General features: G+C 35.5%; 1 protein-coding gene across 1 annotated transcript in view; it reads right to left on the bottom strand.

Moving 5' to 3' along the window:
- Positions 1–15,430, bottom strand: part of SMC5 (structural maintenance of chromosomes 5) — a 105,709-nt gene that overhangs the window by 81,989 nt on the left and 8,290 nt on the right. Inside the window, 5 exon segments of the mRNA XM_017873065.1 lie at positions 201–341; positions 2,442–2,469; positions 2,471–2,574; positions 3,599–3,761; positions 13,818–13,870. Coding sequence (XP_017728554.1) covers positions 201–341; positions 2,442–2,469; positions 2,471–2,574; positions 3,599–3,761; positions 13,818–13,870 — 489 coding nt within the window.

Below are 15,430 nucleotides of genomic sequence, written 5' to 3'. Positions count from 1 at the left end.
GGTTGTGCACATGTACCCTAGAACTTAAAGTATAATAAAAAATTAAGAAAAAAAAAGACATGAATTTTATTGTGTATAACATATAAACCCAAAAATGAAAAAGAAGCACCTAACTTGAATACACAGTAACTAATACTGTCATCATAATTACTCTGCTACTTAAAGAAACACTTATTTTTCCTCCAGAAATTATGACTCACCACCCATGGCCTTTTTGCTTCAAGCATCTCAATTAAATCTAAATGTCGCTTCCGTTCGTAGAATCTCTCCACATCTTGTTTATATCTTTCATTCCTCTGAACCATTTTCTGTAGATATTCAGTTTTCTCTTTGCATGAGGTCTACAATAAATATATGTTGAACAATCATTTTAACAGAAAATGACAACAGGTCACATCTTCTAACAATGAAAAATAAACAACGATAGCAAAATTTCACAATAGAGAATTCACAGGAGATCTTAAGAACTATGTAGACTCCAGGTTGGACAACAGTGAGACCCCGTCTCAACAAAACCCCTAAAACCTGTGTAAAAGCAACATTGCCACCCAAGTTCTGGTCTAGGGTCTACAATTTATTAGTCCTAACTGTAATTGAAGCCCTGCCACATCTGAGCCTGGGCTCTTCTTCCCCAAATATCTGCTGCATCCACTTGAAGGGTAGAAGCAATTCACTTAATATAGATGAAAGCTAAACAAAAGCTGTAAAAGTGATACACAAATGAATAGTAGTATTACTAGGATTAGTATGTTAAATGAACACTCATGACTGAAAGGTCTTAGAAACGAGATGAAAGAAAGCTAAGAATTAGCCTTTATGTTGTGAATTAATAAATACAAAGATGTACTCAGAACCTAGTAGAATATATGCTTGTATGCTTGTTTTCTTTCAGAGGATAGTCGAGAGTGTAGGTGAGTGTTTCAAGTGGAAGTATTTGATCGCTTGACATAGAGAAAGGTAAAAGAACAGAATATCTGAAGATAAAATAACTATAAAAAGCTCAGGTGGACAAAGGTAAAAAATAACATTTAATTATAGTAAAATATATATTATTAAGTACAGAAAGTCATACTTTGAGAGAAAGCAATTGGTTACAAGATTTCTATGCTTATTTCCTGGGTGACACAGCTAACCCCTGTGACACAATGTGCCTATATAATGAACCTACACATGTATCCCTGAATCTAAAATTAAAAACAAACAAACAAAAAAACAACACATTTCCTTTTTTTTTCTTTTTTTTGAGATGGAGTTTCGCTCTTGTTGCCCAGGCTGGAGTGTAATGGTGTTCTCCGCTCACTCCAACCTCCGTCTCCCAGGTTCAAATGATTCTCCTGCCTCAGCCTCCCAAGCAGCTGGGATTACAGATTACAGGCGCCCACCACCACGCCCGGCTAATTTTTGTATTTTTAGTAGAGACAGGGTTTCACCATGTTGGCCACGCTGGTCTCAAACTCCTGACCTCAGATGATCCACCTGCGTTGGCCTCCTGAAGTACTAGGATGACAGGTGTGAGCCACCACACCCAGCCAGATTTCCTTTTTTTTGAGACAGGGTCTCGCTCTGTCACCCAGGCTGGAATGCAGTGGTGCAATCACAGCTCACTGCAACCTTGACCTCCTTGGCTCAAGCAATCTTCCCACCTCAGCCTCCCAAGTGCTGGAAATACAGGCATGCGCCACCATGTCTGGCTAACTTTTGTTATTTCTTTTCATGTAGAGACAGGGTCTCCCTGTTGCCCAGGCTGGTCTCAAACTCCTGAACTCAAGCGATTCTCCCGCCTCAATCTCCCAAAGTACTGGGATTGCAGGTCTGAGCCACCACACCCAGACTAATAATTTCTTATTATGAAAATTTACTGTATTTATTTTAGTTGCTGGGATGTAGAAAAAAGATACATTAAATAAAACACCTTTACGAAGGATATGCTATAAAAGTACATTTTTATGTTTATTAATGGTGAAAATAACCAACAACATTCCAACTAAATGTGTAATTCTCTTCCAAAGTCTACCCTCAGATGACTGAAAAAAATACATGAGAGAACTGGTTCAACAAAAGTGCCATATTAAGTGGCACATGGTATCTCTTCTATTACCGAAAGCCTTACACAGTGTCTGACACATAGTGTTTAATAGATACTGAATGAATGAAAGAATACTGTAACTTCCTGAGATAATTTTTTAAATAATACTGTTATTGGTTCCTTAAAAATTCAATTAATAATATGTATCTGCTGAAATAGTTAACCTTTTCAAACTTCATATTATCAGATCCATTCTCACTCTGTCACTTTAACTGATATTAGCAGTACAATTCTAAGTGAAAATAAACCAAATACGAATTGACTCAATGAATCAATACTACTACTCTCTCTCCCATGTTTTGAGATACAGAAATCAATAAGAAACAATACAAATGAGCTGCCTATTTTAAAGTACCTCGAGTTGTTTTCTTTCTCCCTGAAGTTTTGAGTTCACAGTGATATCTGTGCATTTCTGGGGGACCAATTGACTTTTCAGTGGCTTCGAGGAGTTCAATTTTGCTGAGTTTAGCAAATTCTCCAACTTTGTCCTAGAGCACAAAAATTAAATATTAGCAACTATCATTCATTTACAAATATCTTCAAAATGTATTTCACCCAATGCTTACACTTGTCAAGGTGAAACTCATTAAGAAAAACCTTTGAGATATAAACCTTCTGTGCATTATTCTTTAGAATAATGAAGATAAACTTAGGGTATAAATTGTTATCTTTTGATCATCTTTAAAATTTTCTGCGCCAATATTTCAAGGTTGAAATGTTTACATATGTATAATAAAAGTTTGGGAATAAAAGAACACATACTCTGAAGATGAAAATGATCACTGTTTATTACACAACAGTTGAAATGTTAGAGGGTTTAAAAAGAAAAAAAAGGCAATTTCAAACATCTACTTCTGGAGATAATCCGACATCAGCTGATAAGTGTTAAAATAAATAAAAAGCTTTTTAATGTTTAAGTTTTATTTAATTTGCACATTATGAAATCATCATTATGTTTCTAAAGAAAAAAGAAATTAACCAATAAGTACTAGTTAACTAGTTAATGCTGTCAGTAGACAGCATTCAAAGTCAAATTTAAGAGGTAATATGACTAACATTTAACATACATTGTCAGCATTTTTTATTTTTAATAAACAAACTATAACATGATTTTAGAAGGTATACTTATAGGAGTTTTATTATATCAAATATTTTGTAGACTCAAATATATCAAATATTACATAAGTATAACGTCTACAAACAAAACATTGACTAAAAGTTGTTCATTAACATTTTAAGGGTCTACAAATAGAAGCACATAGCTATCTGAGCTACTCTCTGAACTTAAAAAATAATACTTTACTTCAAAACACTCTAATTTAGACTTTTTTTACTAATTGAAATTTTCCAAATTACTACAAATTAATAACATTATACTCTAAGTGATGAAATGCTACCTTTACAAAGAACTGTAAGAGTGCCATGTTCAATTTAAATAATATCCCTTCTATGGCATAGAAAGGAAACACTATATACAAAATTTTCCCATCTTTACATTTATTTCTGTCATACCTGAGGGAGAAACTGGCAAAGATTCCCCACTTGAATATTTAAGGCTGCAACTTGCTCTTCTACTACTTTCTGGGTTGTAGATTTTTTGTTGATGAACCAAAAGGACTGATTTTTTGCCACATCAATCTCACGGGTGATTACAAGATTTCCAGAAGCCCTGAACCTAATTAAAAAATAATTTAAGAATCTTTACATTCAAAATATATACATTAGTTTAGAGATAAAATTTCCGAAATTCTCTTGCACCAAAGGTGCCAGATAGTATTATTATTATGATTTTTATTCCTTTTGATATTTTGGCCCCTTCTAAGAAGGAAACTTCGGCATTTTATTAGTCATAATACCATAATTGACCACGAGTTACTTGCTCAACATTCAAAATTATTTAAACAGTTAAAATTAAAGCAAATGTGAATACTAATTCATAAACACTACTAGAGGAGTCACATATGTGCAGCTGTTGATCCTTCAATTATTATGCTATTCTTTAATCACATGCGTTGACTGCAATTCAAAATGTGTTAATATATTAAAGGGTAGAGCAGTTAAACGGGATTACCTCACATGGATATAAAGGAACATTAAGCAATATAGAATCTGAAAGAAGGGTATTTACTTATTTCTTGCTTTTAGAAGTACTACTGCTCCACACCTCCCATCTATTCATCTTCTTCACTGGGATTCAGCAGCATGTAGTAGAAAGATAAATTATTGGTATCCAATCGCTAAATGACAACAATAACTTATAAATGTTGTATATATAGATTACATTGTAATCAGACCACTTGAAACAGTAAGATTGTAGGACTTTAAAGGAAGTAGTTTTAAACTTTCATTTCCAGCAGAATGACTAATAAAGTACCCTTACTGATCCTCCTGCTGTAAACAACTAAAAATAATAAAATATTAAAATATCTTCATAAATCAATTTATCAGTTAGCATGAAAGTAAGGAATTCTGGCTAACATCCTAGTATAGGTGAAAACTCAGAGTGGAAAAATAAAATTGGCTTTCATCTTGAAGGCATTCGCTCATCAAGTGATCTTGAGGATTCATTTTCATGATCTGCTGGTAGAGGACAAAAATAGACAAAGCCCACAGCTATCCAAGGTGGAGAGTCCAATGGAAAGCCATACCTAAGCGATACACCCTCGCTGTAAGGGTAAACTAGAAATACTTCATTGCTACCACCACAAGCTGAGAATTCTGTACACTGTGATTCTGAATTGAAAGTATTCAATGGTCTCTGGCAGAAGTTAATAATTTACTCTGCTGGAATCTATGTTATCTTAAAATAATTAGCACAGATAAAGTTCTAAGAAGAGTAGTTCACTACAAACACACACACAAGAAAACAAAGCATCAAGAACACTAGCAGAAATAACATAATGCAGAATCATAAATGAAAAATTTGAAAGGTATTTGGATGACTAAGAAAGCATAATATGTCTAATAAGAATTCTAGGACAGGAGACAGAGAATGGGTCAATGGCAGTATTTAAAGAAATAATAAATAAGAACTTTCCAAAACTGATGAAAGACACCAAACCATAGGTTTAAGAGTGTCATTAAAACCAAGAAAAGTAAATAAAAAATAAACCCACACCTAAATATATATGAAACTAAAACACTTAAAAAAAAGAAATGAGTTTACAAGCATCTCAGAAAAAGAGAATGATTACTATCAAATAAACTAAGATCAGATTCACATCAGAAGACAACAATGAGAAAAAGAGAATGATTGCTATCAAATAAACTGAGATTAGATTCACATCAGAAGACAACAATGGGGCCAGATGTGGTGGCTCATGCCTGTAATCTCAGTATTCTGGAAGGTCAAGGTGGGAGGATCACCTGAGCCTAGGAGTTCAAGAGCTGTCTAAGCAACATAGTGAGTGAGACCCCATTCTCTACAAAAAATAGTAATAATAAAAAAAGCCTGGCATGGTGGTGAGTGCCTGTAGGCTGAGGCAGGAGGATCACTTGAACCAGGGAGGTCAAAGATGCAGTAAGTCATGATCATGACAGGGTGAGACCCTGTCACCGAAACAAAAACAAAAACAACAAGACAACAATGATATTATACTATACTGTGAATATGAGAAAAGAGACCTGTCAATATAGAATGTTATATCCATGAAACACATCTTTTAAGATTTAGAGCAAAATAATATCATTTTCAGATTAAAAACTGAGTGTTCCAACAGAAAACTCTCATAAAAGAAAACTTTACAGAATATCCTTTTGGCAGAAAGTGATCCCAGAAAGAAAATCAGAAATGGAAGAAGGAATGAAAAGCAAAACAAACAGAAATATCTGAGGTAATTCTAAATAAACATTGACAGCATAATTAATATATTATATTAATAATAATGTTTTGAGAAGTTTTAAAAGATAGAAATTTAAAAGCATGTAAGTTCAGAGAAGTTATTAAGAAGAAAGTACTGTAAAATCTTTGTTTAGCAGCAAGACAGATATTAAGTCTGAACTCCAATAAGTATTCCTGCTAAAATTCCAGTAACCACTAAAACAAAAGATTGCATAATTTCCAAGACAAAAGAGAAGGAAAAATGAAACAAATATCCAACAAAAATAAGAAAGAAAAGAAATGCTTAAGAGTGTGAAAATAAAAGCAGAGAATAAGACAGTAAAATAAGTTCAAACATATATTTGTAAATTGATTATATGCTTTACTTAAAAGATTCCAGAAAAAATAACACAGCTCTACCAGTTTAAATGAGATAACAAAAGATATTAAAACATGAAAAGAATGAAAAAAGACAACTAGAAAATACTGGGGAAAAAAAAACTGCTAACTACATTAATGGTAAACTAAATGGACTTTAAGGCAAAAGAAAGAGGTCAGTATCTAACAAAAGAAAGTTGAATTCACCAGGAAGATAAACAATTTTAATCTTGGATGCAACTAATAATGTCCTAGAAATACATAAGGCAAAAATTGACAGGACAAGGATAATTAACAAATCTGCATAGAGGAATAGTGTAATACACCTTTGTCAGTAATCAAGGTATCAACCGGACAACTGAAATCAGCAAAAATATAGAAGATGTGACAATATAACTAATAAACTTGCACTAATGGACAAATACAGAACACTGCAGGTATCTGCAAAAGAAAACTTATTCTTTCAGTCAAAGAACAATTACAAAAGTTCACTACAAAAAGAAAGAAATTTCAAAGGATTAGTAACATAAAACCAGTATCTCTATATATTTAACTTCACTACAATCAAAGTGGAAACCAATACTAAAAAATAAGAAAATCACTACATTAGAATTAGAAACAACTTGTAATTATGAACTCATAAAGAAAATATTCAGAACTGAAAAACAGTAAATACTATATACTAAAATTTGAGAGATAGAGCTAAAGCAGTAAATGGGATATTTTTAACCTTAACTGTTCATATTAAGGTAAACAAGACTAAAATTAGTGCAATAAATATTTACTTCAAAAAATGAGAATCAGTAAAGAATAGAAATTAATGAAATAGAAAACCATGATATAAGACAAATGCAGAAGTTGGTTCATCGAAAAAAACTACTAAAATTGACAATTCAATTTTTAGAAGACAAATACTGTTTTATATAAAATAATACACATATAATAAACTCATAAGAGGATGATATTCATGTCAATAAAATTTAAAACTAAGAAGAATGGGAAAATCCTTTATGAAGTATAAATAATCACAGTGATACAAGAATAAACAGAAAAATCTAAGCAACCGATTGCTATAAATAAATGAAATCAGCAGTTAGAAAAAAATTAAATCAGTATAGTTAGAAAAAAAAGCTAGATGATTTTTTTTGCAAGACCCCCTATAATTCACATCAGATTATTTTTAACAGTAAGATTAACCAAACATTCAAACCACCAGTATCTTTCACAAACAAAATACAGATGTCAAAATCCTAAATAAAATACTAGAAAACCAATCTAGCAACGCATCAAAAAAACTACGACCAAACTGGGTTATTCTAAGAATGCAAAATTGAGCAAACATCAGGGAATTAATTAATTCTTCAACTTAAATGATATAACCAACTCAATAAATACTGATAATAAACTCTTTGTTCTCAATTCACTTGACCTATCAACACACAGGTGATAGACAACTGACTCCTCCTGAAGTTGTTTCTCAGTACTGGTTTCTTTTTTTTTTTTTTTTTTGGACTTTTAATCAGAGATTTTATGGTCAGATTTCCTTTTTTTTTTTTTTCTTTTTTTTTTTTATACTTTAAGTTCTAGGGTACATGTGCATAACGTGCAGGTTTGTTACATATGTAACTTAATGCCATGTTGGTGTGCTGCACCCATCACTGTCGCACCCTCAATTCCATCATTTATATCATTGTATAACTCCCCAATGCAATCCCTCCCCTCCTCCCCCTCCCCTCCCATGATAGGCCCCAGTGCGTGATGTTCCCCTTCCCGAGTCCAAGTGATCTCTTGTTCAGTTGCCACTATGCGTGAGAACATGGCGGCTGTTTGGTTTTCTCTTCTTGTGAATAGTTTGCTAGAATGATGGTTTCCAGCTGCATCATGTCCTACAAAGGCGCAAAACTCATCCTTTTTTAATGGCTGCATAGTATTCCATGGTGTATATGTCCACATTTTCTTAATCCAGTCTGTCACAGATGGCATTGTTGGGTGATTCCAAGTCTTTTGCTATTGTGAATAGTGCGCAATAAACATACGTGTACATGTGTCCTTTGTCGTAGAACCATTTTATAATCCTTTGGGTATATACCGTAGTGGGATGGCTGGGTCCATGGTACATCTAGTTCTAAAAGATCCTTGAGGAATCCTACTGTTTTCCATACTGGTTGAACTAGTTTACAATCCACCCACAGTGTTAAAAGTGTTCCTATTTCTCCATCCTCTCCAACACCTGTTGTTTCCTGACTTCTTAATGATTGCCATTCTAACCTGTGTGAGATGGTCTCTCATTGTGGTTTTTGATTTGCATTTCTCTGATGGCGAGTGAGATGAGCTATTTTTTTCATGTTCTGTTGGCTGTATGAAAATATCTTCTTTGAGAAAGTCTGTTCATATCCTTTCCCACTTTTGATGGGGGTTGTTGTTTTTTCTCGTAGATTTGGTTTTGAGTTCTTGTAATTCTGGATAATTAGCCCTTTGTCGATGAAGTAGGTGCAAAAATTTCTCCCATTCTGAGTTGCCTGTTCCCTCTGATGGTAGTTCTTTTGCTGTTGCAAAAGCTCTTTAGTTTAATTAGATCCCATTTGTCAATTTTTGCTTTTGCTGTCAAGTACTGGTTTCTAAGTACTGTATTCTCCTGACTCACCAGCCAATTCTCAGTTTCCTTTCCTAGGTTTCCCTATGTTCTATCTCTAAACAGTGCACTGTAGCAGATACGTTCTTAGAACTCTTATTCGTTTTATCTATCTCTGCTTCACTGGTGATCTAATCCATCATAATAATAATGATTTCCCAAATGTGTTATCTTCAGCCCAGACTTCTCCAGGAATGACAGGTTTATATATCTAACTGCCCACTAAAAACATTTCTACCTGAATCTCAGACCTTTTTGTATGTGTGTGGAGACGGAGTCTCGCTATGTTGCCCAGGTTGGTCGAATTCCTGAGTTCAAGCAATCCTCCCGCCTCTGCCTCCCTAAGTGTTGGGATTACAGGTATGAGCCACCGTGCCCAGCTCTGCCTGAGTATCTACCAGGCATCTCAAACTTTACCATGTTTGATTATGCAAAGTTCCTTTTTTAAAAAAACATTTTAACATATCTGAAATTGGGATGCACATTTCAAACTATCTGTGCTAGTTTAATTTTAATTGGAAGCTACAAGTGGTGGCATCTTAGTTCAACGATGTATGATCTACTGCCAAAACCTTGTACAGTAGGTCTGTCTACCTCAGTTAATGGAAACTCTACCCTTAATCATGCCAGACACCTTGGAGTCCTCCCTGATGCCTTGCTCCTTCTCCCATACCCTGTATATAATTCATACGTGAATCATAATATAATTCATAAGCAAATCATAAGCTACCATCATCTCTCATAGGGTTGTTCTATTAGTCACTTAACTGATATTCTTACTTTTGCCTTTGCTCTCTTAAAGTTTACTTTCCATACAGCAACCCAATCTGGTTAAACTTTTTAAGTTACATCACATCATTCCTCTGCTAAAAACCAGGTGGCTTTATGGCTTATGCAAAATAAATGCCAAGTCCTTATAATGAATACAGGTTTTACTTCCTGATATTTTCACAGCTTATCTTTTACTATTCTCCTCCTTCAATGTGATCCAGTCACTGTGGGTACCACTTTAGAGCCCTGGCATTTGCAAATCTCCATACCTGAAACACTATTTCCCCATTTATCTCCATGCTCATTACCTTCCCTCCTTCAGGTCTTTGCTTAAATGCTATCTTCTCAGTGAGATCTTTCCTGATCAGGCTATTCAAAACTGTGAAACTCCACTCTGTCACTCCTATCCTCCTTTTCTGCTTTATTTTTCTATGTAGCACTTATCACCACCTAACATAATATGTATTTTACTTTATCTAACTGTCCGTCCTTATGCCCCAACTATAAATTCCATGAGGGAAGAGTATCCCCAATGTATAGGTACTCAATAAATATCTGGAAAATGACTACATAAATACATGCCAGAGATCATTCTAGCCACCATTCTACTCAAGGACTACATGGCCAGTTAGTACATTTGTTTAATAGCAATAATTTCAACAACTAATGATGAGCTGTTTTACATTTGGTACTCTCAAGGCCATGTGAACCTTCATGGAAAAAGTGCTTGACATTTATACACTTAAATTTTATTTATGTGTAGGGTGTTAGGTAAAGCTCTAAATTTATCTTTAAAAAATTAACAGATAATTATCACAGCTCAATGTGAATAATTTACACTATGATACTGTGATATACAGGTTGAGTATCCCTAGTCCAAAAATCTGAAATGCTCCAAAATACAAAGCTTCCTGCGTGCCAACATGACATTCAATGGTTATGGTGTTTCATATTTCAGATTTTCAGATTGGGGATGTTGAACCGATACGTGTAATGCAAATATTCTAAACTCAAAACAAATCCAAAATCCAAAACACTTCTGGTCCCAAGCATTGCAGATAAGGGATACTCAACCTGTATAAAGAAATACGTAGGCCGGGTATGGTGGCTCATGCCTGCAATCCTAGCACTTTGGGAGGCCAAGGCGGGCAGATCACTTGAGGTCAGGAGTTCAAGATCAGCCTGGCCAACAGGGCAAAACCCCGTCTCTACTAAAAATACAAAAAGTAGCCAGGCGTGGTGGTGGGTGCCTGTAATCCCAGCTACCTGGAAGGCTGAAGTGGAAGAATCGCTTGAGCCCAGGAAACAGAGGTTGCAGTGAGCCGAGATGGCGCCACTGCACTCCAGCCTGGGCGACAGTGACACTCCATTTCAAAAAAAAAGAAAAAAAATGTAGTTAGTCTCTGTCCTCAATTCCTGACACATAACTCCTAATCCCTTGGAATTTCCTAGGTGACAAATGTGTCTTTTTCTAATGAGGCAACTCTTGGTGGGCTTCTGGATGTAGGCTGGTCACTAGAAAGATAAAGCCATGAACAGAAGCTTAGAACCTTCAGCCCCACCAACCTACCCCCAAACCTCTGGGAAGGGAAGCAGGACTAGAGATTGAGTTTCTTATACCCATGCGATGAAGTCTCCATAAAATTCCCTGAACCACGGGTTTCAGAGAGCTCCCAGGTTGAGGAACACATCCATATGCTGGGAAGGTCTGGAAAGAAGCTCCTGCACTCTGGACTCTTCCAGACCTCGCCCCGTATTTTGCTAATCATCTGCACCTTCTGTAGAATCCTTTATAATATATGGGTAAACCTAAGTGCTTCCCTGAGTTTCATGAACCATCCTAGCAAATAACTGAACCAAGAAAGGGGTCCTGAGAACCTCATTTTACAGCTGGTTGGTCAAAAGTACAGGGCACAACCTAAGACTTGCAAATGGCTTATCAAGTGGAGGGTAGTCCTGTATGACTGAACCCCTAACTATGGCTCCTGCACTAATTTTTGGTTAGTGTCAGAATTGAATTGAATTGCAGGGTGTGGGGAAAAAACCGACACATCTGGTGCAGAAGTGTTCTGTGCTGTGTTGAGTTTGAGAACAGCAAAACAAGTTTGGTTTTCCTGTCTCTTAAAATATCCCACACTTTAAATTAAACTGCCACTTTTATAGTAAGTTCTCATGTACATTTAGATCTGTTCCTGGTTTCTACATTCTGCTCCTCTCATCTTCTATACCAGTATCACACTTATTTTAAATCAACAACTTTACAGTATACTTCAACATGTGGTAGACAAAAATCTTATTTACAACTTTGCTTTTTAAAAATCTCCTTGGGTTTTCTGGCACATTTATTCTTCAAGATGAAGTTGAGAATCAACTTGTAAACTTACCTGTTGAGACTCTCATTGTATCAAATGTATGTATTAATTTAGAAAGGATTGACCTTTTTTTTGTTGTTTTTTTGCAGACAGAGTCTCACTCTGACACTCAGGCTGGAGTGCGGTGGCACCATCATGGCTCACTACATCCTCTACCTCCCCAGGCACAGGTGATTCTCTCACCTCAGTTTCCTGAGTCTATAGATGCGCATCACTAGGCCTGGCTAATTTTTGTATTTTTTGTAGAGATGGGGTTTTGCCATGTTGCTCAGGCTGGTCTCCAACTGCTGGACTCAAGCAATCACTTGCCTTGGCTACCCACAGTGCTGGGATTACATGTATGAGCCACTGCACCTGGTCTGACATGTTAATAATAATGTTAATAATGTTAACATATTAATAATGTTAATAATGTTAATAATGACATTAACTTTATGTTTCTAGGAACATATCACTCATCTCCATTTCTTCAGGTCTTGATTTTATGTTCTTCAGTAAAATTTTATCGTATTTTAATAAGTTGGGTATTTTAAAATTTTCTTTTTACTTCCATGTGTATCTTTCCCATCTCTATAAAATAAACACTTTCTGAGTGAATTTTTATAAAAGATCGTTTCCTCATCTCATATCAAATGGTAGGGATATCAGATAATCTTTAAAGGCTTTTCAGCTCAAAAATGCCACAACTTTCCACTAATATTCCAAAAGCAACAGTCTCTAAAAAATCACCTAAACAATGTGCATATTTACGTGTAAAGGATTAAAATTATATATACCAAGGACGGTCAACTGGTTTCATCATAAATATCAATTCTAGTCCATCAAAAATAGCTGCCTAGAATGGCCAATTGAGAATATCCAAGCTCAAGGGAAAAGAATACCATGACGAATTACTGGTGTCATAAGGGAGAAAATAAAAAATGGTGGCACAAGTACCAAGTCCTTGTCATACATAAGATTCACCAAACTATTAACAGTAGTTATTTACAGAATTAGGAATAATGGCAAGTCGGCTTTTATTTTCAACATTATACACTTCTACATTGTTCGCATTTTTTAAAAACAAGCAACTATTACTTTCAAGATCAGCCAAAAAAAAAAAAAACCGAAAACCAAAAAACAAAACCCAGATACTTTAAATTTGTGAAAAACATTGCAACTTCATCATGACTACTTAATAGAAGTATAGTTCTATTTCATTACCTGCTATAAACTTATTTCCCTGATAATTTTTTTTTAAATAAAACTCTCACAAGTTTTTTTTGTTTTTGTTTTTGTTTTTTTTAGGGGGGCAGAGTCTAGCTCTGTCTCCCAGGCTGGAGTGCAGTGGCACCATCTCAGCTCACTGTAACCTTTGCCTCCCAGGTTCCAGCAATTCTCCTGCCTCAGACTCCCCAGTAGCTGGGATTACAGGCATGCACCACCATGCCTAGATAATTTTTCTATTTTTAGGAGAAACGGGGCTTCCTCATGTTGGCCAGGCTGGTCTCCAACTCCTGATCTCAGGTGATCTACCCACCTCAGCCTCCCCAAAGTGCTCAGATTACAGGAGTGAGCCACCACAGATGGCCTACAATTTAAGTTTTAAAAATATATTTTTTAAACCACTTACTTATCTGGATTAAGTATTCTTTAAATATTATTTCCAATATTTATGCCATAATACTATATTAATACTCTTTTCTAATCATCAGAAAAACATGAATATAAACTAAGAATTTTATAGGAAAAAGAAGTTTTAGCACTTTTAACACTTACAATTCAATTTCAACCATGCCTCTGGAACATCCTCTCTTCACAAAAAAACCAACCTAAGACATAAAAAAGAAAGTGAGCTGTGTAATGACATTCCCAGGTTAACAATCCGAGATTTAGCAGTCCTTATTATTTGTCAAATCAAGATTTTTTCAGGTACCACTTATATGTGCACTCCTGTCACTTTCTAAGGTATCCCTCCCAGATCTGGGTTCCTCCATTGTTCCCTCCCACAAATAACAATAATAATAATATTAGGTAAAATTTATTGAACTCCTATGCACTCCATAGCCTCTTACAAACTTCGTGACAAAGCCAGTAAGTGCCAGAAAAAGGATTTGAACCCAGGAAATCTGGCTCCACAGCCTGTGTACTTGGCCACTATATTAAATGCCCAGAGAGAAGAGAAAATGCCTGTGGTAAAACAGGTCCTATAGTATAACCACTGAGCACTCAAACCTTCTTACTGCCATTGAAGACTTCCTACAGTCGCGCAGGTTAAATATTAACAACCATGCTAATATTACCTATCCTCTTAATGATATAATTGCCACCATGCATCGTTTTAAAAGGAGCAATATAATTGAAATTTACATGATAAAGTAGATATATCTGTGCCAGTTTCTATATGCTTATGAGTCTAAGCCCGAAAACAAAGTCTGAGCCTAAAAAAATCAGACTGGATCTTAAATCAGTCTATAAATAAGTGATAAATATTAAAAAAGGTAGAAAATACACCTTGCAAGTAATCTTTTTAATAGTGATGACAGTGATGACAAGAGCTAGCATTTATCAAGCATTTACTATATACTGTTGTGCTAAGCACTAAACATGTATTTTCTCATTTAACACTCATAAGCAACCTTGAAGTATACATTCATTTTATAGATGATAAAGCTGAGTTCCAGAAAGATGAAGAAAAAAAAAAAAAGCCTTATCTTCTAACCACCGGGTATAACCTAATAAGTACAGATTTTAACATCTACTTATCTAGGTTCAAATCTCAACTCCATCACATACAAGTTGTTAGACATTCAACAGTTGCTTAACCTGCCTGTTTCCTCACAAACAAGGACATCTATGTAGGAATGCTATCTGCCTGTTAGCTTGCAAGAATTAAAATACTTGGTACCAATGAGGAGAAAAAAAAAAAGTCAGGAAGCAGTTCTTATTATAAAGTATCCATACAGATGGTGTAGAGTATGTTTTTGTTATATTTTTATATTAGCATTTAAACAAAAATACATTAAATATTCTTGCTGAGAACTTGGGCATCACATAAATACATCTGTGCACTCAAAGGGCTGCAACCTGTCATCTAGGAAACACTGCACTCCACAGCCTCCTTAAAAATCCTATCACTCGGCCGGGCGCGGTGGGCCTGTAATCCCAGCACTTTGGGAGGCCGAGACGGGCGGATCACGAGGTCAGGAGATCTAGACCATCCTGGCGAACACGGTGAAACCCCGTCTCTACTAAAAAAATACAAAAAACTAGCCGGGCAAGGTGGCTGGCGCCTGTAGTCCCAGCTACTCGGGAGGCTGAGGCAGGAGAATGGTGTAAACCCGGGAGGCGGAGCTTGCAGTGAGCTGAGATCCGGCCACTGCACTCCAGCC

The sequence above is a fragment of the Rhinopithecus bieti genome, unplaced genomic scaffold, assembly GCF_001698545.2.
Source record: "Rhinopithecus bieti isolate Rb0 unplaced genomic scaffold, ASM169854v2 scaffold_7648, whole genome shotgun sequence".
Taxonomy (NCBI): domain Eukaryota; kingdom Metazoa; phylum Chordata; class Mammalia; order Primates; family Cercopithecidae; genus Rhinopithecus; species Rhinopithecus bieti.
This window is presented reverse-complemented; position numbering and strand designations above follow the sequence as displayed.